The 23,262-nt window shown below is 36.8% G+C and overlaps 1 protein-coding gene across 3 annotated transcripts; it reads left to right on the top strand.

The window, feature by feature from the left end:
• The first annotated feature begins 2,791 nt into the window (after positions 1-2,791).
• On the top strand, positions 2,792-21,496 carry STX2 (syntaxin 2). 3 transcript variants are annotated; one of them, XM_074843889.1, is made up of 11 exons: positions 2,792-3,002; positions 9,504-9,575; positions 10,072-10,171; positions 11,655-11,729; positions 12,682-12,755; positions 12,946-13,054; positions 14,695-14,768; positions 14,880-15,017; positions 16,417-16,527; positions 17,865-17,913; positions 19,404-21,496. In XM_074843889.1, the coding sequence occupies exons 1-11, from the start codon at positions 2,973-2,975 to the stop codon at positions 19,526-19,528; spliced, it is 957 nt and encodes a 318-aa protein (XP_074699990.1). In that variant the 5' UTR covers positions 2,792-2,972; the 3' UTR covers positions 19,529-21,496. The 3 variants fall into 3 exon arrangements, with proteins under 3 accessions (XP_074699990.1, XP_074699988.1, XP_074699989.1); XM_074843887.1 differs by having other exon boundaries at positions 2,793-3,002; positions 17,865-17,992; positions 19,404-19,549; XM_074843888.1 differs by lacking the exon at positions 17,865-17,913 and having other exon boundaries at positions 2,795-3,002.
• The last annotated feature ends 1,766 nt before the right edge of the window (positions 21,497-23,262 follow it).

The following is a 23,262-nucleotide window of genomic DNA, read 5'->3' as shown; positions in this document are numbered from 1 at the left end:
CCTACAGACATAGATGCAATGTATACAAGAGTTGTATACAAGTTTTGGATGTAATATACATATACAATGTATACAGGAAGTTTTACAAGAGTGGCTGCACTGTGCTGTAATTTTTGCTTATTTGATAGTGTAATGCCAATCCAAAAGTTGCATAAGATCTTCTTCGTTGGAAAAATCACCGGCTTGTTGAATTTGCCTTACCTTCCTTCGACGAGTTGGGCTTGTGGGTTTTTTAGCATTTTTGCTGATCGCCTCTAGGTGTCAGGAAGGATATTTTTCAGAATATGTAACTCAAGTTCTTCTCACCACAATGCTATCTTTATAAAACCCTTGTGAATTCCACCTCTCTGCTTGACCAATAGGCATGCATTTATAAATAGGAGCCCATAAAGCCACATTAGTGGAGTTTGGCAGTTTTTAGGGATATAAACACTTCCAAAAAAATAAAAGCAATCTGTTTCTAAAGTGTACTTTAGAAACTTCTCAATGTTGTTACAATTTTATTAGTAAACTACTATTTTTTCCTGCAAACAAAATGACAAAGTCAATTTCCAAGTGCTGATAATACTATCTGATACTTTAATTTGGAATAATTAATAAAATAGATTTCTAATTAAAAGTTCCCTATCATGGTATTTGAGCTCCTGGCAAATATTTATTTGTTACAAAGATAAATTACTACGTGGAATCTGGTTTTTATCATCTGTTTCATCATCATGTATAAGTAAGTGTTCAGTTCAGAGGATCCACACATCAGCTCTAGATAAGCGCATTCAGCAAAGGCAACAAAGCACTTCCAAGCACTCATCAGCAGTGATAGGTCACTATCTAAAAGATTAGAGTCTCTAAGACATCACTCGGTCATCAGCAGAATAATTATCTTTAAAATATCTTGACATTTCCTATATCTTCACTCAGGTCAACTGTGAACCAACTTAGCAACTTACTGATGCAGATAAATGCACAAAGTAAGAGGCAGCCCTTACTGCGTGTCTGAAGATGCGTATGAGGAATGGTACACAAGGTAGTACTGGAGATAAACAGTCACAGAGCTAAACAGAATAGTTGGATGTAACTCCTATATTAATAGGACGCAAAATCATTTTGTAAACGCTAAACAAAGACAAGAAGATATGCAGGCAAGCAACGAAAAGGAACGCAATTGTACTTCCCAGTTAAAGCAGCGACTGCGGAAATGTCTCGGGAACTCGGGCAGGAGCGGAGGTCTGCACACTCGTGTTCGAGGCGACACAGGAAATTACACTAAGAGGTTTGAAAAGGAAATGAGTCACTTTCAGCATGGATAGGTAAAATGGATCCCACAGTAGCAAAATTCAATCAAAATATGTATTCAAGAGACAAACTTTATTCATTTTTTCACCAAGTAAAACATGTCTGACTAGGTTTTGTTAGGGGACTACACTCTTGGAAGATAAGCCTTTACCACATCAGTGATGAAGGGCAGATGTAGAACTAAATTTTTTCAGAAAACAAAAATGCAGCATTTACTGTCATTAAAGCAGCTTACACTGCTAATTCAGGATATTTAAATTCACGATCCAGCACTGGAATAAAATTCTTTAAATACATAAGGGAAGTTATGCATTGGATTATTATGCTCAGTATCCAAAAGTAACATTTTTAGAATTTACAGTTGTTCAACATGTAGTCTAGAAGATAAAGTCTATATATGATAGAAATGAGATACTAATTATTACATGTAATTGACTATAGTCTGAAGTAGTACTTTTTAGCAAACGCCTAAGAACACAGTGGAGCATTTTCTGCTTTCCATAATATGCTCTATTTCCTAGAAACTCCCAGGCCTTTAAGACATACCTGTTATTGTACAGATTTGGGACTTTGGCAAAGTTTTGATGTTTTACTAGAGCCCTAAATATCAAGAACAGGCAATGTGTGTCAACATGTTTTAGTTGAAGAGTCAGACAGTGGGTCATCTTCTGCTCCATGGAATGGAAGTGTACAGCTTGCTTTGAATTTCCAGTCATGATATGGATCACTCAGCTGTTTGTGGGTGATTAGCAGACTGCAAGCCATAGCTCAATTATTATGAAATGGCAAAGGGTCTGCGATGAGCAGAAGTCTCAGCAAAAAGCGGATGCAAGCTCTACACTTTTTGGACTAAACATGAATTACATGAAGTCCGACTGCAGGCTGCCCACATCACGTACCAGGAAATAAATAAAATTCAACTAAAAAATAAATCACAACTTTTACAACTTTTTCTCTCATGACAGTCTCCCAAAACTGCGTGTATGACAATTCCTGAAGGGGTATGTCCAGCCGCGCTGCTTCCTTGGGACGGGCGTTTCCTCACAGGTGCCTGCGGTACCGTTCAGATCCCTCAGTTCCCCCACACCGGGTATTTCTCTCGTTCGGGGCGCCCCTCTTAAACACTCGTGTGGCAACGCTCTGCTCAGCCGTACCTTCCTGACCGCTCTCGCATCCTGCTTCGCCACCCTGAGCGCGGCTGCCTGTTTTGCTGTGGTCTCGCCTCCTCCTCCTCCCCCGCCGCCGGGAAGCGGGGAAGCTCCGGCACAGCTGAGGAATTACCTCAGGGCCGCGGCGCAGCTGCTCCCGCCCGAGCAGCGGGACCTCGCCGTGACGTCAGCAGCGCGAGGCGGGTTCCCCAAGGGGATGGTTGCCGCGCCCGCCCGCTCGCTCCCGCTGTGGCGCGAGGACGCACGCTCGTCCCCGCCCCTTTTTCCCCCGCATGCGCCGCGCGGTCCAGGGCCGCTGTGACATTGGGCGGGGGCGGGGGCGTGGCCGCTGCCCCTCGCAGCGCGGAAGGAGCGCGGGGCGGTGGCGCGGCCCATCCGCAGTGCCCGGCCGCGCCGGAGAGGGACGGAGGGGGCAGAGGCGGCCCCGGCGGTAGCGGGCCGGGCGCGGGCAGCCCTCAGCGGCGGGCGGGCGAGGAGCGGCCGGGGAAGCCTCGGGGAGTCGCTGCGGGGATGAAGGACCGGCTGGCTGACCTGGCAGAGGTGAGAGTGAGGGCTCGGGGCGGGAGCGGCGGGGCTCCCCGAGAGCGGGGCGGGAGGGGACAAAGGCGGCGGAGTGCGGGAGGGCGAGGGCCGTGCGGGCCGCTGTCGCCGCCTGAGGTAACGGGCAGCGGCGGGAAGGCTGGTGCTCCGCCGCGGGATCCGCGGAGCCGCTGCCGCCGCCTCCCTGGGGGCAGGGAGGTCCCCGGCTGCCGCCCGCTGCTTTCCAGCTCCTCTCACGGGGAGGGGGGCGGCTTCCTCCCGGGCGGTGCGTCGAGCCCGGGGATCTGGCAGCAGAGTTCAGGCTTCTCCGAGTTCTGTAGATCACCTTCCTCTTTGACTCTAGCGTGTTTAAAAACGTTAACGTTTTGAGTGACAGATAAACTGGGTAATAATTTTGTTTTCGAACTGTCCGTGGTATCGTGGGGTAGATTTAGCTGCTTGGGAGCAGTTTAACCAGTAATGCGTCAATAAAGCGATCTGCAGATTTTATTTTCCGCGTGTTTACAAAATGGTAGTTGGTTGTGTTTATACGTTCTTTTCCTTTCCCTTATTTGTGCTTTGGAAACAGTATCCTAAAAAAGAGGAGAGAGTTGGAGGGAGGTACCATCATGTCTGTCTTCAACAGGATACAGCTTGATTAAAATAAAAGGATATTTGACCTTTTTTTTTTTTTCCTGGAAAGAAATGGGAGAACACACAGGAGTTCCTGTGATATTTCTAGACGCCATATATATGTAGAAGTTGGCCATTGTTGAGCTTCATGCAGGTCTGGGGCTCGTTCATATCTTCTGGATCACAAAACACATTTTGGGAGCTCTATCTCTTAAGTGATGGAATTACCAGTCTCTTTGTCTTACTCTCCAAAAGGATGAATTGGCATCTGAAAAGTTTTCACGTGATTAGATTACAGTATCTTTACCAGGAGAGATGTTTTGGAGTCATGCCAAAGAAATCTGTAATTTCTTTCAGATATACTTCTGCCCTTTCCCTATTCCTAACATGTCCAGGTTGTAGGAATACTTGCCACTTTCCAGTGATGGTGCACGCTTCCCAGAAAGAGGAAGCAGCAAATGGTGATCTGAATTTGCTTTTTAACTTACCATCCTAAACATGTAGATTTCATTCTGACAGAGGGGAAGCAGCAGTGGTCTGTTGTATGTTTTATTTAACAATAAAAAAAAAACCAAACCAAACCCTAACCTCCCTGTTGGATATTGTTAAAAAGTTTCAAAGCAACTGTACATAGGGGATTTTAAGCCAGTTTTAGTATTTGACATCTGAAAACATTACTGTGCTGCAGCAAGATACTACTACTTTAACTGAAACATTATGGCAGCAAGCTACTACTTTAAACACGATGGTCAGTATTGCTGAAGTGCTTCATATGTTCATCAACATAATTTTCACTGCTGGTAGAATTAACAAATAGCTTAGAGACAAAATTGAAGTTTTCTTCTAACTAGAAGAAAATACTTAATCATCAAATGAAGGTGGATGTTATTGAAGATCCAGTCTACATTTTATCACTTAAGTGTTGACCTGAAGTTTTGAAAGGTTGCATACCTGAGGGAGATGGCTTTTGTAAAACCTGATTTCTACAGGGAACTTGTGGAAGTAGCAACTTCCATCTTGCATCTTTATCTGAAATATCAGAGGAACATGTTTCGTGAAGTGATTTTCCTTCACCTAGTATAAACACTTTGAACAGTGATCCTTGATCACACACAGATAAGACTGCTTTGAAAAGGAATACATAATCTGAAGAAAGAATGTATTAACACTTATTTGCTTATTTTCCAAACTGTTTCAGTTTGATTAGTGTAGTTCCATTGTATTTTATTTGGCTAAATCATTAATTGAAGAGTACATCATATATGCTGGGGTTTTTAAACAGGCCTGGACCTGCAACATCTTCAGGAATAACTATGCCTTGCCTCTTTATTTTAATGTAAGAATGTCATTGTGTATTACTTTAGTACCTTACACAATGTAACTTACCATCCATCAGTTTTCCCCCAAAGACCCAATGTGGTACACAAGTAGTTTAAGAGATCCTAGTGCTTTAGCTAGTCTACACTGACCCGTTTTAACTAAATACAGTTCCCTTTAGCAGAAATGTTAATTAAGTTTGTGTCCTCATTTGTGTGTTCCTGGATTTTATTTGATAGCAAGCAAACTCTTTTGTCGTTAAAAGTTGTAACTTTTTCCTAGATTTCCCTTCATCTTTTTTATAAAGAAGAGGGGTAAATATTACTTGTCAATGTTTGTGGTCTGTTAACATAAAATTATCATAACTTTTGGATACTTTTGTTAATACACTGTATTTAGATAGTTAAATACTGCTAAAATAGTTGCTGGAGAAAAATTGTTGAAGACATGCGGAATATAGAGCCTTTAGATAATGTTGCTTCCTCTTATTTTCTAGTTTGAAAAAGTCTTGTAAAATACATGCTTTTTCAGAAGACAGCAACCATATTGTATTTGTCCACTTTCAGGGGATTATTTTAATGTCATTTCTAAATTATTCTAAGCAGACCAAAATTAATTTCTTTCAGCTGTTTGAATTGTTCAATTAATTGCATTAAAGGACAATTGGTCAAATCCCAGACTGGTTTTCGTTATTTTACTATTTTAATTATGTAGTTATTTTAATCTTACACAAATAAGATTAAAAGCAGAATAAAGGTTCTCTCTGATCCAGTATGCTGTTTTCAGCAGTGGTTGACAGTAGATGCTTAGGGAAGAAAAAGAAAAACAGAGCAAGTACATAGCAATGATTGTGTAAAATATTCTCCCAGCCTTCAATGGTTTGCTGTTCACAGATACAAGTCCATCTTAAAATGGCTTAAAAAGAGCTGTAGGATCTGTGTTCAGACACGCAGTTCAGCACATTTAGCTAGTGTCAGATATTAAAAACAGATGTCCTTTTAAAGGTCTATTAGTAAAACTCAGACTTTTTTGTTATTGTTGCTAAATCATTTAAGAAAGAGGTAAGATGTAAACCACCTCTGCTTCAGCGTGATGTTTTAGGTCTCAAGTTTGGGGTGCGTTGTTTGTACGGCTCAAAAATTACCATCTTGTTATATGCTCAAATGGGTACGGAGCTGTCTAAAATCCATTTTTTTTGCTTTATCTGTGAATCATTTTATACACATTTTAAGTACATGCTTTTTATATTTCTTTACTCTTGAGTGTTACTGAGGATATCTTAGACAAAAGTTATAGGCGTCACCTTTGAAAATACGTTTATATTTGATTGTAGATTTTTTTTTTTAAACAAGGACCTGTAACTTGAACAAAACTGCATTGATTTTTTGTAAACTATTTCTTAGGCATTCACTTGATGCCCCTAAAACTGCTTAGGAATGAGTGAAGAACCACAAAGTCACAAAAGTTAAAGTTGGTAAAACTGGGTGATATGGAAAATATGCAAAAAGAACCTTTGCAGAAAGAGGAAAACATTACTGAGCTGTTTTTTTTCCCTGAATTAACCTCTTGCATTAGTCTTTGTTCAAACATGGAATTTTCTGAAGATGAGCTGTGTGTTTTCCATGTCATCACAGCATAAAGTAATTTTTTTTGTAGATGGTTACCATATGATGTTTTTCTGGTTGTACAATAGTGCTACTAAATGCATGTTAATGATTGACCTGCCAAAGCTGCCTGGCCGATCTCCTTGGCCCTCTGTAAGCCCTCCTTGGCTACTCTGATATAAAAGAATTTCTGGAAACACTGATGCTGTAAGGAGAAACTGTAACACTCTGTAACCTGCTCCCTGGGTTGATTCATTGGGATAATGGGGGTCAGTTATTATCCTCGCAGCCTGCCAGAGGAATGCACGTGATCTGGACTGAGAAATAACTAACCTTGAATGGAGTTTCAGGGGCAAGTAATAGTCATGGGTTTAGGTCAAAAGCTGTTTTCAGTTTCAAAGGTCAATAATTAATTTTGTAAGATATCTCAAGCCAGCCTTATTTCTTTAATTCTCTAAGGTATGGGAAATGTCAGAAGTTTCATAAACCATCAGGATAGCTCCTGCTTGGAGCCGAGAAATGATATGGTCTGAATATCTGGAATGTGTCATATAAACCAACTTCTGAGGGAACTTGATAAATTTTATAAGTCTGTGAATGTTTGTGCAGTTCTGTGGCCCAGACTTTCAGTCCCAAGGTCAAGCTATGAGCTGCAAATAGACTTCATTAGATTGTTCTTGACATTAAACTTTTTATCTTTTTTTGTGATACTGCTTATGCTGGGAAGGTCAGGTCTAGGACAAACAATATGTTTCTGCTAAACTTGATGATAAAAGTGAGTTCTTGGTTGAATTGTGTGCTTGTCAAAAGAAGGTCCATCACATAAGTTGAAGAGAGTTGGCAAATGAGCTGTATTTTAGGTAAGTGATGGTTTAAGAATGTAGGGAGCAGAGGTTGACAAGTCATCAGGTGTCTCAAGTGCTGATGCTCAAAGTAGGATGTCCATAAATCCTTCAAAACATTGTAGACAGCAAATTGATCTGTGGAGGGTGTCATTGCAACCAGATGTGAAAGTGGAATGAGCACGAAACTGACTGCAGGGTGGGTAACCCTGATTGCTTTCTTCCAGCCCAGCATCCACAAACAGGGACTTCCCAGTAAGGTTTTTGTATCTTTCCTTTGTTTAAGATTCACTCAGGTGAATCTTCAATGTTTTACTAATATTTTCTGACCAAACTAAAAGCTGACATGGTGAATTTCTTAGCTGATTCTGTTTTCATTATTTTTAGTTCAATTAACTAAATATAGGATGTGGTTATCAACAAGTAGAAAAATTATTCTTTGCTCAGTAAATAGAATCAGAAAGTGTTCTTTTACATAGATAATGAAATAAAATGTCTTTAAAGTGTAGCCCATTCTTAAATACTAACTTACAACTGATAGCTTTGTAGTACTGCAGTCTCTGGGGTAGGTAAAAGTTGGGTACTTCATTTGGGCACAGACTTCCTCACTTATTTGTATTAAGCAAGACAGCTAATTGATTACAATCCGTAAGGACATATTCTTTAATATTCAGTTCTAGCAATCATCTCTGGCAAATGAGTTACTGTAAAAACTATGACACACAGCACTATGACTGATTGGAGGGTGGTCCAGGAGAGCAATAACATCTGAATTCCTGTGTTTTAGCTGGGGCATTATGGTTTCCCCTGAGCATAAAAACCAGATGATTTCTGACAAACATATTGTCATAGGGCTTTATGCATTCCCTGAGTCTGCAGGAAAGGAACTGTTACAAAGTAATAACTCTTCTTGAAGATTTGAGGCACTTTTAGATTTTGATGCATAGATCTTCACTGAGTATAACCTTCTTTATTAGATAATAGCAGTATTCAACATCAGATTAAACTGCAGAACTGTCATGCAAATAATATGCATCTGATCTAATTTAATAAAACCATAAACAAAGGGCTTATTGGGTAAAAGGATCAGGATTTAAGAGTAGAAAGTGGGTGTTTGAAGATCAAAGGCAGAGGCGTTTGTAGGAAAAAAGGAGTCTTGGCCATGAAAATCCCTTAATGATACCCATCTCATAGGTTTGTTTTTTCTAACAGATAACCCATTGACTCCATGGTAGAATAATATTTTTTCTAATTTTGATTCAATGCCATTCAAACAGTCTGTGCTGTACAGAGGGAACTAGAGAACATGGAAGCTGGAACTCTTTGCCTTTATATGACACATGTTAATTCTCTCTTTTCCTTTGATAAAATTTAAATCTCAGTTACTGTCAAGATCCATATATTCTGCTGGACTGGCACAAGGGTTAGGGAAGTGTGACTCAGGGAGTGTATTGGTCTGTGTGCCCTGGAGATTTGTGAGAGCCTGTCAACTTGAGCTTCTGCCTCCTTGGCTGCTTTTCGAAGGGTTTGTCAATTATGTAATGCATGTATAGTTTAGTGTAGCATAATTACATCTAAATTGGAGTGGAATGGCAGCCTTGAAAACACCCAAGGGCAAAACTAGTAAGCAGATGTTGATAGCTTTTTGTTCTAGCTTTCATTAGATGTTTAGCTTACTACATTGCAAGACAGTCATCAGAACCACTCTTGGTAAATTCTTTGAGAGGGTTTGATTTAGTGTCTCAGTAAACTGAATATTATTTTCAGTTCCTGTGGGACTCACTGTGGAAGTACCTTTATGCTGTAAGAGAACATTTATATGCCGTATTGTATTTTAATAATTTTTATGACAGGTGATGAAAACTGACATCACTTACAGATTGGTTCAGTCCTGAAGTTGCTTACAGAGGAGTACATGCCTTAGCATTCACAACTTCATGGTAGTCAGGTGACTTATTTTGACCTTCCTGCTTATTTTTAGATTATAGTCCTCAGAAAACTTACTTTTTTATTTTGCAGATTATTAACAAAAATGTGTATGCAGTAGAAATGTGGAAGAAGTCATAGTTGTTTCAGAACAGTATCCTGAGTTTTATTTCATACATCTGTTTTGTTGTCTTTTACAGTGTAAAGGAAATGAAGATGGGGAGACGGTTATTGTTGAAAAAGACCATTTTATGGATGACTTTTTCCAACAGGTAAAGTTATAGTTTTCACTGTGCATTAAAGGCTTACAGTTTTCTCTCTGTGCCTGTTCATTTCTGTAATTAGGTTTAACAATTCATCTACACACAGACCCCCCAATATGCTTTGTAATGGTATGCCAAATCAAATATTGGTAACACTTTTGCTTGTTTATTTCAGGGTCTTTTCTGTCTTTACTGCATTTAACTCTCTGTTGACAAGGAATTTGCTTATAGAATTTAAAAATCTTTTTTATTGAGAATAGTAGCACTTAGGTTTTGGCCATACAGAATATATTTGCTATTAAGAGTACCATTTTTTCTTAAAAAAAAAAAAAAGTGCAAGCTGTTTAAATGTCAACATTTCTGCTGGGATTTCTGTCAGATACTTAAAAATGTTGTAATGAAATACTTTAAGATTTTTATTGTCAAAGATTTTAACTTTTTTTTTTCTTAAATTTTTGCCCTGAATTATTCTAATGTTTTCGTTGCCATATTTCTCCTCTTCTAGGTTGAGGAACTTAGAAATAATATAGCAAAAATAGCACAAAACGTGGAAGAAGTGAAGAAGCAGCACAGCATTATCTTGTCAGCACCAAATCCTGAAGGAAGTGAGTATCACTTTTTTTAGATTTCAGATATGTGTGGCTAGATATTCTGAAATAAATTATTTTGTTTGTGTTAGCTATTGATAGGAATAGACCTTCAGGTGTTCAGAATGCAAAATGCAAAACAATTTATATAATAATTCCATTTTTAATGAATATTTACATTAGCTTAATTTTACCTTTTTAAGTCTCATTTGAATAAAAACATTTTCAGAACATTTGTTGCATCATCCAAACCTTTGTTAGACCAAAGCTCAGTTTAATATGGTATAGTTGATTGTGTCTTCAGAAAGTTAGAGGCTACTTGCATTTCTTTTAATTTGTGAAAATGTTGAAGTTGTCAACTGAAGCTCATGCGGCAGAGCCATCATCTTCTCTTTATTCTTCAGTAGGGGCAAGATCCTCTCTAACACTAACACTGCAGCCAGCTGCTTCAGCGGTAGTAAGAGTTCCATGCTGGAGCTCTATTTTAAGAGGCTGTAACCTCAAAGCTGAAAGTGAAGATGTACTTTCTGAAAAGAGAACTTGAAGGTTTAGGGAACTTTCCCAGAAACATGGAACCTTCTTTGTTCTTAACACTTCTTAATTCAAGGCATGCCTGGGTTTGTGGACAGGGTTTAAAGGGAAGAAAAGATGCTGAGATGTTTTTGTGGGAAGTTGTAACGCTAGCTTAACATTGATCATCTTGTTGATGAAAACTGAACTTCAGATGTTAGTTTTTCTTTTTGCCTCTATTCTCTTTGTTTATGGATGGGCATATGGTTGTGTTCTTACAAATGATTTTGCACACTGCTTTTTGTCTTAATCGCATAGGGTCAGTGAATCTCAGGTTTATTAAGGTTCATCTGAATGTTTAAAATCAGTGGTCTCAGCTAATTTATCAGCTTGTGTTTATGCTAAAAATTGTGCTCAATAATACATCTGAATTCTGTAGGAAGGTGACATTGCTTGTAAGTAACATATGCTCTTGTGAATCTAGTGTCTTCACTAAACCCAGTAACAGAGATCTAGCTTGCTTCTTCATGAATACTCTGTATTCTTCAAAAAATATAGCTAGTGCATGGTATAGCTATGTTAATAAGGGTAAAATCAATGAGTTCATGGTAAACAGAACTAGAAAAAATGAGATTAATCTGTATTTTCACTTAATAGACTTCGTTGAACTTCCATTTTGACCAGCAAATTAATATTACCGTGAAAGTATCACATTAAGAAAAAACGTGGAATATTTTATTACCTGGTTTAGTTGGTGATTTGGTAATAACATTCCCCAATGTAAGGTCCTGTCATAAGAAGCAGAAATTAGTATGCTGTTATAAAAATCATACTTAAAATGTGTAGTAATTAAATATGAATACTTAAAAGGAGTGTAATAAACTTCCTCCCTGCATGGTTGTACTGAATACAATTATGAGATTGCAAGGTAGAGTTGTTGATGGTTGCTGGCTTACTATTATCAATCATTAAAAAAAAATTTTTTTTAAAGGAACAAAGGAAGAACTTGAAGAATTAAATGAGGAGATAAAGAAGATTGCTAATAAAATCCGAGCCAGGTTAAAGGGTAAGTTGTGAGGAGAAATAAAACTACTGTTGCTTGTAATGATTCAGGATGGTAAGTGTTACAAACAATGCATTGCAGCTGAACTTCTAAACTTTAAAAGCTGCATCATGTATGCATAAATTGTATTGTACAGCTCTTGAAAGAAAAAAAAAAAAGAGAGGGAGAACAGCACCTCCCTGCCAACTAATTTACAGCCCATGTCAGTAACACTATCGTCCTCTAATTTATTCCTCCTTGGCAAACTTCACTGCTGATAAATACAGGTCTCAGCACAACCTAGTTTGTGGAAAACGACAAAAAGCTTGCTTGCTTTCAGAAATAACCTAGAAAACTACAATGCAAAATAATTCCTCTGTGTAGAAATGTATTCTGCAACTGAAATGCTGGGTTTTGGCCATGATGTTTTGGAAGAAGATTAACTTTAACTGCAAAAATACAGTGTCTGTTGCATAAATGTCTACATAGGGAATTTCTCTAGAGCACTTACTGTATTTTAAATTCAGACTCGCTAATTATGCTGTGGTCTTCCCCTCTGAGCATGTGTTAGCATAGGTTTTGAAATATATTGAGTGTTTTAATGTTACTATATTACAGTTACTATATGCTTTTATACTTCCATAAACACTAGGGTATGGTTTATTGTTTAAACTGTAAGAGCAGCCCATTCTGTTATACCTTTTGAAATTTTTCCAGAGTAATAGACAGTAGTATGACTGTTAAGAGGATTGAAGTAGTTACTGTGTTTTAAGATCTGTACCAATTATCAAAATTATTGGAAATTTATATGTATATCTCACTGCTACCCCTGTCCTTCCCCTGAAATATTAAACATGTTAATGGTGAGCTTGTACATGAAAAAAGTAATAATTAGCAGTATTTACAAAGTAACTAAGCTACACTATTAAATAATTATAATGAATGTTGACTCGTAATATTCTTGTATCGTTCTTAGCTATTGAACAAAGTTTTGAACAGGGCGAAAATGCTAATCGGACATCAGTGGACCTGAGGATAAGAAAAACACAGGTATGATCACTTAAAATAAAAGGGTTCTAGTAAATCAGAGAATGAGATTCACTTTTCTGAAATAGTTTCAGAACTTCATGTTCTGTTTTGTTGGAATGTAAATACCACTTTCAGTTGTTGTGCAGTAGTGTTTGCTGTATCAAAAAAAATAAACGTTTTTGTTCCACATTTTTAAATCCTCAAAAAACAGCACTCTGTATTAGCTCACAAGTTTGTGGAGGTCATGACGGAATACAACGAGACCCAAACTCTTTTTCGAGAACGCAGCAAAGGTCGGATACAGAGACAATTAGAGATAAGTAAGTGACCCGAACACCCTTTTTTAAAAAGATGAATTGTGTTGTGAGTACCTCCCTTGTTTCTTATTACATCATACATCTTGAAGCATGTGAGGGAAAATAAACATTTTTATCATAGGGCATAAACTCTGATACTACTCTTCAGAACAGCTATAAAGAAAATAGAACTCAATCATTTGTTTTATGTTGAAAATTGTTAATGAAATTATCTTTTTCCTTTGTTTCATTTATTTCCGATATTGCAACTTTAAATGAAAAATTAAGAAAAGCTGCATTCTGAAGATAGCAGGTGTTATTAAACGTACTAAACAGGACAGCATCGCTTCTTATGCTATGCTATTTTTGTCAATAAGAATATTTGTTAAATTCTGCTGACATAAAATCAGTGCTGCCATTGTATCTAATCATTTGTTGACTCACGTTCGACTTGTTTCATCATTGATTATTACGAGGAGTATTCAGAAAGATACCTGACCCTACTCTGAACTACAGCATCTACCTCAGAAGGTGTCTAAAACATGTCCATAACATCTTGTACCTAAAATTAGTCTTTTTGAATATCTCCTGTAAAAGCAAATACATACATTGCTGATATAGGAAATGCAAACAGAAGAGTTGGCAAATTGTAAGAAGACTTTGCTTTTGCTGTGCTTCTCAAAATTGTCATTAGCCTCTCATGCTAGTGGTTGAATTCAGCATTTCAGTAAAGTTTGCTGGGCAAATTAAATTTTTCTTTAGCTGTGTGTTTGAGGGGAGTGACTCTAATAAACTCAGGACATGATTCTTACAAGTTAATGTTGTTATGATCCAGTTAGAGCCCTCAGCTTTTCCTCAGCACTAAAAATTTTAAAGCAGGAGGTTTTGCAGGATTCTTGGGTATTAACATCAGAAAGTAATACTCAGCCTGTAACTTTCATTTGATAGGACTGAATTCTATGTTAATCACAAATGTTCAACTTACATATTAAATCCCTGTTCTTCCCATGTAAAGTAATTTTTAAAACTGTACAATACAAATCACTTGAATGTTTGTGTATTCAGTTTGCTTAAACACACAATAATAAACTACATCAATTGTTAGATGTATTATGAGAAGCAGAAGTGAGGGTATGCTATGGGTAATCATCTTCTCTATATATTTAATCCTGTCTTGGTAAAATCAAATTTACGTAAAGATTTTATTGCCCGCACAGTGGTGGTGAAGTTGGTAAATTAGGTGCTAATGTGACATGATTGAATAGGTAAATATGGAATGTTATCTAAATACTCTGTATCTCAAGTTCTTCCTTCTGAAGAACACTTGCCCTAACAAGGTTTGTATGTACATTGTAAATGTTTCTGATCACTCTTCAATTCGATCAAAGAAACCCCCCAAACAAATTAAAAAGACCCCTAACCCACCAACCAGGAATTCATTGTAGTTTTGGATCGACATTTGTTTTCTGCCTATTGCATGATATTTTCTGTTTTTATTAATATGCAAAATGGCACTTGTTAATGGCTAAACACTACAATGTTTTATCCTGAAAAATGCTCAATACAAGAATTTTCTCTGAATTGTCATCCTTCTGGTATGGTAAGATTTTATGTTTGATAATTAATAAGTGATGTTATGTGAAGTACTGTTGTTTTTATCCTAGCTGGAAAGACCACCACCGACGAGGAACTGGAAGAAATGTTAGAGAGTGGTAATCCTTCAATTTTCACTTCTGATGTATGTATTTCTGGTCCAGTTATGTGTCTCTTCTGTTCTGCTGCATCTGCTATTTAGAAATTTGTCAGTACATACTTATTTTTGTCCATATCTTTTTCTGTTCTCCCAAAGATTATATCAGACTCACAAATAACTAGGCAAGCTCTGAATGAAATTGAGTCACGTCACAAGGATATTATGAAACTGGAATCGAGCATACGGGAACTACATGAAATGTTTATGGACATGGCAATGTTTGTTGAGACTCAGGTAAATGAACCAATTCAAACACATTTATGTAAGTGGGATATTTTTTTCGCCAGTCTTCCTCTTTTTGAAATATGCAGAAACAATTGCTTACATTCAGATAATACAGACGTCATGTTTTTTGACTGTGATTAGAATATATGAAAGTTAATCACTGAAGGTTTTTTGTTTTAGGCAAATGTGCAATCTAGATATACTCAATATATGCTGTGAATAACTGAGCATAGACCTCCTTTTCAGTCTGTATACTTAGTATTTTCTTCAGCATGCTTATATTGCAGTATGCTTGAACGTTTTGTGCACGTTTAAGAACAATCCTCTTGTGGAATGTTGGCTAATATCTTAGGAATTTAGGATTTTTACAGACATGGTAAAAGACTACTTTGTAGTAATATGTGCGTTAGCAAGGACGTATGCAACTTGCACATACTACAATGGTATGATTGCTGTTAAAACATGAATGTAAAGGGATTGACAAGTCATTCAAGTTGTCTCTTATATTCATAAGCTTTGTCTTGACATGTATGTAAATTTGTTCTATTTGTAGTCTTTACCAATTATCTAACAAAAATATTGTCAACTTCTGTTCTTAAAATTCTTTGACATACAGGAAAGTGAAAAGAATAATTTTCAGGAGATAAATTTTCCTGAAAAGGACTATTTTCCTTTTATTGGGTTTTGTTCTAGAAGTCCTGTGTTGCTTTGATATTAAATATATAGCCAAGGCAAACTGGTAGCAGTTTTCTTTTGAACTAGAAATGAACAAAAGTTACTTGTGCATCATTCTTTAATGCTTTGCTGTTTACTGCTGCTGATTATTTCTTCTGATGGACAGAAACACAGGTAATAGATTTACTGTAATCTTCCACCAATCCTTCATTTCATTACCAAATTTCATTCATCATAATTAATTTGAATTTGTTATGTATTGACATTCTAAACCCTCAATTCTGAGGAATTTTTGAAGTTGCTATTATATGTGTGTGTGTTCTTAGATAACTGTTGAACCTTGTGTCAAAACAGTCAATAGCCTTTCCTGCTTCCAGGCATGTCAGAGATTTCTGATCTCTTTAGTATGTCCGTTTTAGTTTTGGCTGTTAAAACATACCTCATGTTCAAAGGTATGTTTTCAGGTGTTCAGTATTTGTTCCTGCAAAAGAGAGATATATGCCTGCCCTGCCCATGAATGTTCCTTGTTTGGTTAGAACTTTGAGCCCTTGTTTCTCATTCCCTTTTTTTCCTTTACACATCAAAGCAGAAAAAATGTCAGCCACTAATATGCACATTATTCACTTGTTTAAAATAATCATTGATGTTCTATAGCCTTTCTTCTCTTTGGTTCATTAAACAAGGATCCATGGATTCCAATAATAAAATTTCTTTTTCAAAATTTCATTTTAAGGGTGAAATGATCAACAACATAGAGAAGAACGTGATGAATGCATCAGATTACGTGGAACATGCAAAAGAAGAGACAAAAAAGGCAGTTAAATATCAAAGTAAAGCACGAAGGGTATGCTGTCTTTCTGTAATTGTGCTGGTCAGTGTATTAATGTAGCACAGCATGAAGCGACCTTCCACTTCAGTTGTTTTGTTGTTGTTACATTTAAGCATTCCATGTAGAAATAATACATGCATTTTACTTGTTCGTAGTTGTGATATTTGAATTAGATTAGAAAACATTATAAGTTAGTATATGACAGAGGAAGATTTACCAAAGGATTTTTCAAACAAAACCTCATAATCCGTAAGAAATCAGAACACTTCCAGTGTGAATTAATTTGTTGTAATTCATACTAAAAATTGATACTACCAGTAGAGGACAGAAACTTCTTGTACCACAAAAATGGATAAGCAGTTCATGCACAGCTAAGGCTATGTTCACAATTTTCCCCTTAAAAAGCTGTCTTTACAAGAGTGTAAAAATCCCAAAAGAAGAATTAATATATTATGCTAGTAGATAAATGCAACGGTGATTCTTATCAACTACCATGATAATTATTCAGACTCTAAATAAGCTTGAAGGTTTTTGGATCTTTTTCACTGGTAAGCTTAGCTGGATTTATAGCCATAAAATCACCATGTTAGCAGGAAAATAAAATTATTTGTTTTTCTGAATCAGGCTTACTTTTTTAGAATTTCATCTGTAATTATTCTTTTCACAGAGAACCACTTTTGTAAAAATACTAGATTAGGGGGATCTTCCTTCTGGAAAGGGTGTGATGCTAAACCATGACACTCAATTTTGTGGAGGAATTGAGTTCAAAGTAATGTTCAGGCATTTTCCATTGGCATGGAAACTTGTTTTGTGTTTCAATATCTTTCTTCCCATCAGAAAGCCAAAGAATGTATTCTGAAATCAAACTATTATTTTATTTTTATATTTTGTAACTTTATGATTACGGAGTGAATAAAGTGTTCCTCTGATATTATGATTTCCTCTTTGGAGATGCTAAGCTATTTTGTGAGGCTTTTTATGGCAAGTTGGATTTGAGGGAATAATACGTCTTTATATAGATAGACAGATACCTACATATAGATATCATGCCTGTTACATTTTAAAAAATCATTTAAGAACTGTCAAAAGAGGCCACTTCATGTATTTGTAAATGGTCATTTTTTCATCTTCGATAGCTGTATAGGTATTAATCACACCAGTTTCCTGTAAAGACTGTTTAAAAATGTTTATTCTTATGCGTGCAAGAATATACAGATAAATTTATCTCAATTTGAGAATACTGCAGGCTTTAAAAATGTGTGGATCCAAAAGATTACTATTTTAAAAACTGAAAATAAATGCTAGTCTTAATGCACTTAATATTAAAATAATGATACCTTGTTTTTTGACAGAAAATGTGGATAATTATCATTGTGTCATTGATGTTGATTGCCATAATTGGTCTAATTATTGGTTTGACTGTTGGTATTCGGTGATGCTTGGATAACCTCAGCATGCATGACTTCCTGCCAGTGTGGCAGTAAGTAACTAATCAACTAATTTTGCTCTTGTTTTGCTCTGGTAACTTGTATTGTTCTACTAACCTTTAATATCTGTACCGTTAGTATTGGGGGGTAGGCTTGAGATGCATTGGTGGATCTTCTCTCTCTCTGCATACTGTAGAAGTGCTATGCATGTGGATTTTAAAAACTGACCTCTAGTGGTAACCTGCTAAATCTACAGAATGCAATTGCTACATAAGACTCGTAAACACAGAAGGAAATGAGACCAAAAAATCCAATTATTGTCTTGCAGTGCTTTGAATTTTTTTTTATATTGAAAGTTCACATCAGCAAACAATCTGCTCTAAGATACAGAATGTTAGTTACACTTGGAACTTTATCAAATGGGGTTTTCTATGCTTTTAAGTACATCTTTCATAAAAGTAGATGTCTGCAGCCATGAAGTTGGCTGTTCTGCCTTGCAGAACATCCTAAAAATTCTTTCTTCAAAGCCGTTTGTTAACACTAGACTAAATAAAACAGTGGGAAATAACAACGTATTTGTAAAAGGTCTGCAAAGATTCCAGCGGAATTTTAGGACATAAATTTGAGATTTCTTTCAGTCTTTGGATTTTTGCTGTACTAATCTACCATTTCCTGTCAAGAACACCTAGCCAGGCTAAGTAGAAAATTAGCAGTTAACTCTTCTGAGTCTAATAGAAACTCAAATTTTACGTGTTGTATCTTCAAACTGTAGATGAAGCACTATGAGCAGGATGTCATTTCAGACAGCTAATCAAGAATTCAGTTTTCTGTACTAACCTTCTTTTAATATCAAAGTTTTTAGTGTCAGTGTTACAGTTTCTTCTCAGCTTTGGTTTATAGGCAGATAACAGGATTTACTGTATCATCGCTTATAGTCAGAAATATCTGACCTAATGTCAGACTTTGCATTTACATAGAACCTATCTCTTTTTCATTGCAGCTCTTCTGAGCTATTACCTACATTTTTTTAATTTCACTAAGTGTAATTTTTATTGGATTCCACGAAGTGTGCAATTGTAAAGGTTTGAGCAGGTTAGAAATATTTATCCGAGGGTTGCAGTAAGCAATGTTACTGTACTTAGGCTTGATCTTGATAAGTAAATGTTCACAACTGCATGTGTTTCTGTATATAATGCTATTCACAGAAGTTGGGTATGAGTATAAACAATTATTCTGTGAAGCAAAATACAGAAATGTTACACAGCTCTATCTTGTAACTATGGTTACATGTATGTTAGAAAAGCAAGACTAACAATAGGAAATTGTAGCAGTAAGTATTCTCTAGAAAGAAAATCCAGTCAGATTAGGTATCAGTATTATTAATTTTCTGTGGCTGTGCATGTATCTAAACAGTTCTGTATCTGACAGGGTATTTAAATGTCAACTTTTCTCTCTTTTTTGCAGAAATTGATGTTCATAATTATATGTGTAACTGTATTGCTTCTGATACTTGGAATTATCCTAGCAACAACACTATCATAGCAAGCACGTTCCAAGAGTTCAGAAACTCCGACATACATCTTCAGTAAAACCAAACCTTTTTTAATGAATGATGTTCCATGATGATGACCTATCACTAATGGTTAAAAACGAAAACAAAATCACTCTTAATGTTTACTCATAAATGAAGATCAGAATGTATTAGGATATGTATGGATTTTCATCATAAACTATACATTTGTAAGACTGAAACTTGCTCTTAATTGTTTTGAACTAAAGTGATTTAGGATTTTTTTCATATCTCAGTGTTACAAACAATTTACACGGGGAGTTGAGAGACTATTGAGTTTTGACTGTTTGGCTTTCTTTCCTATTGCTAATATAATTCTAATCACGAAATTTAGTACCTTACCAGTGCTGCTTTTGTTAGCACTCTCGTGAACATTTTTGAGATGTAGCCTTGTCTTTAAGTGTATTAATTATTTAGTCACCTTAACCTATCTAAGCTTTATACTTAAAAATTTTTTTCTCCAGCAAGTGCTAAAATATTTTATCCTGAAAAGACTACTTACTTAACTGCCTATTGCATTACACTCGAGAAGGAAAAAAAAAAGCTTTTTTTATACTTTCCAGGTTGTTTTTTTTTTTCTGTTCAATGTGACTAAGGTTAATTGCTTTAAATATTTCCTTGCCTTTATAATAAAAAGTTAGCTGCAACGTTTCTGGTAAAAGAATGCAGTAATGAAGCACACTGAATTTGAACTTGAGCCGATAATTTTACAAATAATTCTTATGCAAATGAAACTGATGGATCAGTTTAGCCTTATTGTTCATGTGATATGACAGAAATCACCCTTTTTCTCTATAAAGCCAAGTTAAGATTTCTAATTCAAAAGCTTCCTAATGTTGACGTGTGAATATAGCACATAGGGATAAACTCCCTCAGAAGAGTCTGAAACATAATACAAACTAAGACACTGATTTGTTATGAGATTTGTGTTATATAACGTATATGAAGTGTTTTAGTATATACATACCTGTTGTAACGCTAGCTTGCAAGACTTGAAAGCTTGAAAGACTTCAAATGTAACCAAATAACTGCATTTAATGTTACAGGTTATTTTTATATTGTGTGTGTAAAGTATTTGTAATTTGAATTTTTGACTTATTGTTTAAGTATATCCATGTAGATATGTAGATATATTTACACTGTAAGAGGATTAGAGAAAAGTATAATGTGTGCCTTTTTAAACAGTCTAAACTACACTTGTCAATGTTTCCAAATATTCAACTATTATGTTAACTGCAATAACTCAGTCCTAAAAGGTTAGAATCCTTAAACTTACGTTTTGTTGGAAGTGTCTTGAGATCAAAGTTACTCAGTAAACTATAATTCAGTCTGACTTAATGAAATTCAGCAAAGTTTACAATTTATATTGTATGTATGAATATTCCTGCTTTGCTGTCCAAATATACTGTGAATGTGCTGGAGCTATTCAGATGTCAAACATGTTTGAAAAAGGAAAAAATACTATTTTTGGTCTTTTTGCAAGTTAGCCATAAAGAAGTCGCTTGAAAAATCCTGGCTTCATTATTAAACAAATTTGTTTACCTCTTAAGTCCAGAACACTCACTGATGTTTGAGGAAGTTTACATGCAAAGTAAGGAAAAATTGGTTGCCTTATATATTTTACCTAGAATGAGTACTTTTTATTCTATAGTTTTCCAGATTTTTATCAGTAAATATTATTTATACAGCTACACAAAATAGATTGTGGGGAAAAAAGTAAGTTCTGCTGCTTAACAGCTGGTTACCTAAAATGACTCCCAAAATCCCATCATGTTGTATTTTTTTTATTTATAATGCAATAATTTACCCATCAAGACCATAAATTTGAATAGGCCACTCCATACTTTTTACTTGTTATATAGCTGCCTCAATTAGTTTGTTTTAAAACAAAGCAAAACTTGTTTTTCACATGAACTTCTTTGTTCTGTTAATATTGGAGGGGAGTAAATCTCTAACCTATGCACTAATAAATTTATCTAAGCAAGTATCTTGTGGCTGTTTTTATATTCATGATGTTATTGTGACCTTTGTGAATATTTCCAGTGAGTGTTTGAATAAGGCTGCTATGATTTTGCAATGACATATGTCAGACAACTGACACTTAGGTCTTGGAGTAAAGGTAGTGTATTTCCTGAAACATTTTACCAGAAGTGTAGAGATCAAAGTAGGTGTAGAGATAATTATGAAGACATGAATAGGATTTATGAATTTAAGCTATTCCCAGGAACTTTGCTTTAATATTAAACTTGAAAAATACGGGCATTATTTATTTGAATAAAGCTATTCATATATTCTCAAAAATTCCTCATAAAAGTGCATCTTTCAGTGTGCAGAATTAAAATAACTTCGTCTTGCCTGCCTACCCCAGAACTGGCAATTCTGGAATAGATTCAGGGTTCCGATGTACAGGTGCCAGCTGGAGTTTAGGTTGCCACTCTGACGGCTGTTTGCTGGCGTGGCCCTGGGCACTGTTCTCCAAGTGGTGACACCGGAGGGACGGGAGGTGGGGAGGAACAGCTGTGCCTGCACGGGGCAGCACAGGGACTGGTGCTCCTCTCTTTCCCCTGCCTCCTCTCCCTCATCTTCCTCCCCTGCATATCGTGTATTGAGGTACATGAGCCCTCCCTATGGTCGGTGCTCTAGCAAATGCAATATGAGTGTCGCTGTGGTACTGTAGAAGGGGGAAGGTTGCTTGTGCTCTTTTTGTGTTGGGGGCTTTCTTGGAGAAACTTGAAGGTAAGAATGCCCAAGGCTTCTTTTGCTTTCATTTGAGTCTGTGCTATCTGTGTCCAGAAGGAAGTTGTCATTACAACTTTGTAACAGTCTAACACCAGTGAGGATATGCATGGAGAGTTCTGCTGGTTTGGGCTGGGATAGAGTTAATTTTTTCCATAGTAGCCCATATGGGGCTATGTTTTGGATTTGTGCTGAAAACAGTGTTGATAACACAGGGATGGTTCCATTATCGCTGAGCAGTGCTCACACAGCATGAAGGCCTTTTCTGCTCCTCAACCCGCCAGCGAGGAGGCTGGGGGTGCACAAGGAGTTGGGAGGGGACACAGCCAGGACAGCTGACCCCAACTGACCCAAGGGATGTCCCAGACCAAATGGTGCCACGGTCACACATGCTGCTGGGGGAAGGAGGAGGAAGGGGGGGACATTCAGAGTGATGGCGTTTGTTTTCTGAAGTTACCGTTACGTGTGATGGAGCCCGGCTGTCCTGGAGATGGCTGAGCACCTGCCTGCCCATGGACAGTGGTGAATGAATTCCTTGTTTTGCTTTGCTGGTGTGTGTGGCTTTTGCTTTATCTATTAAACTGTCTTTATCTCAACCCAGGAGTTTTCTTACTTTTACCCCTCAGATTGCCTCCCCCATCCCACCAGGGGGGAGTGAGTGAGTTGCTGTGCAGGGCTTAGTTGCCAGCTGGGGTTAAACCATGACAAGAGTTAATACCAAAGCACTTGGAAATTGGCCAACTTATGACTAACTGTAAGGTAATTAAGCAGTTATGCTTAGTTTGATATTTCTTTGTGCTATTGGGAAAATTGGATAGGAGTGGGAATGTTGAACTTACCAATTAATAAGGCAAACTTGTCCATAAAGGCAGACCAAGAAAGTAAAATCAGCATAAGGAAAATGTTGAATGGCTGTTCTTACAAAGATCTGTACAACCAAAACGTTCAGATTATTTCTAAGTGCAGGTGTATCTGCTGTTTCTCACAGTGGTGCCGTACAACCCATGGAAAAAGCAC

The sequence above is a fragment of the Strix aluco genome, chromosome 18 (assembly GCF_031877795.1).
Source record: "Strix aluco isolate bStrAlu1 chromosome 18, bStrAlu1.hap1, whole genome shotgun sequence".
NCBI lineage: Eukaryota > Metazoa > Chordata > Aves > Strigiformes > Strigidae > Strix > Strix aluco.
The sequence above is the reverse complement of the archived record's forward strand: the minus strand, read 5'-3'. Positions and strand labels throughout refer to the sequence as shown.

Bases quoted from the DNA above. Each gene is read 5' to 3' on its own strand.
- STX2 (XM_074843889.1), top strand. From the start codon at position 2,973: ATGAAGGACCGGCTGGCTGACCTGGCAGAG. The intron at 10,172-11,654 runs GTGAGTATCACT...TTTTTTTTAAAG, and splicing joins AGCACCAAATCCTGAAGGAA to GAACAAAGGAAGAACTTGAA. The intron at 11,730-12,681 runs GTAAGTTGTGAG...TATCGTTCTTAG, and splicing joins AATCCGAGCCAGGTTAAAGG to CTATTGAACAAAGTTTTGAA.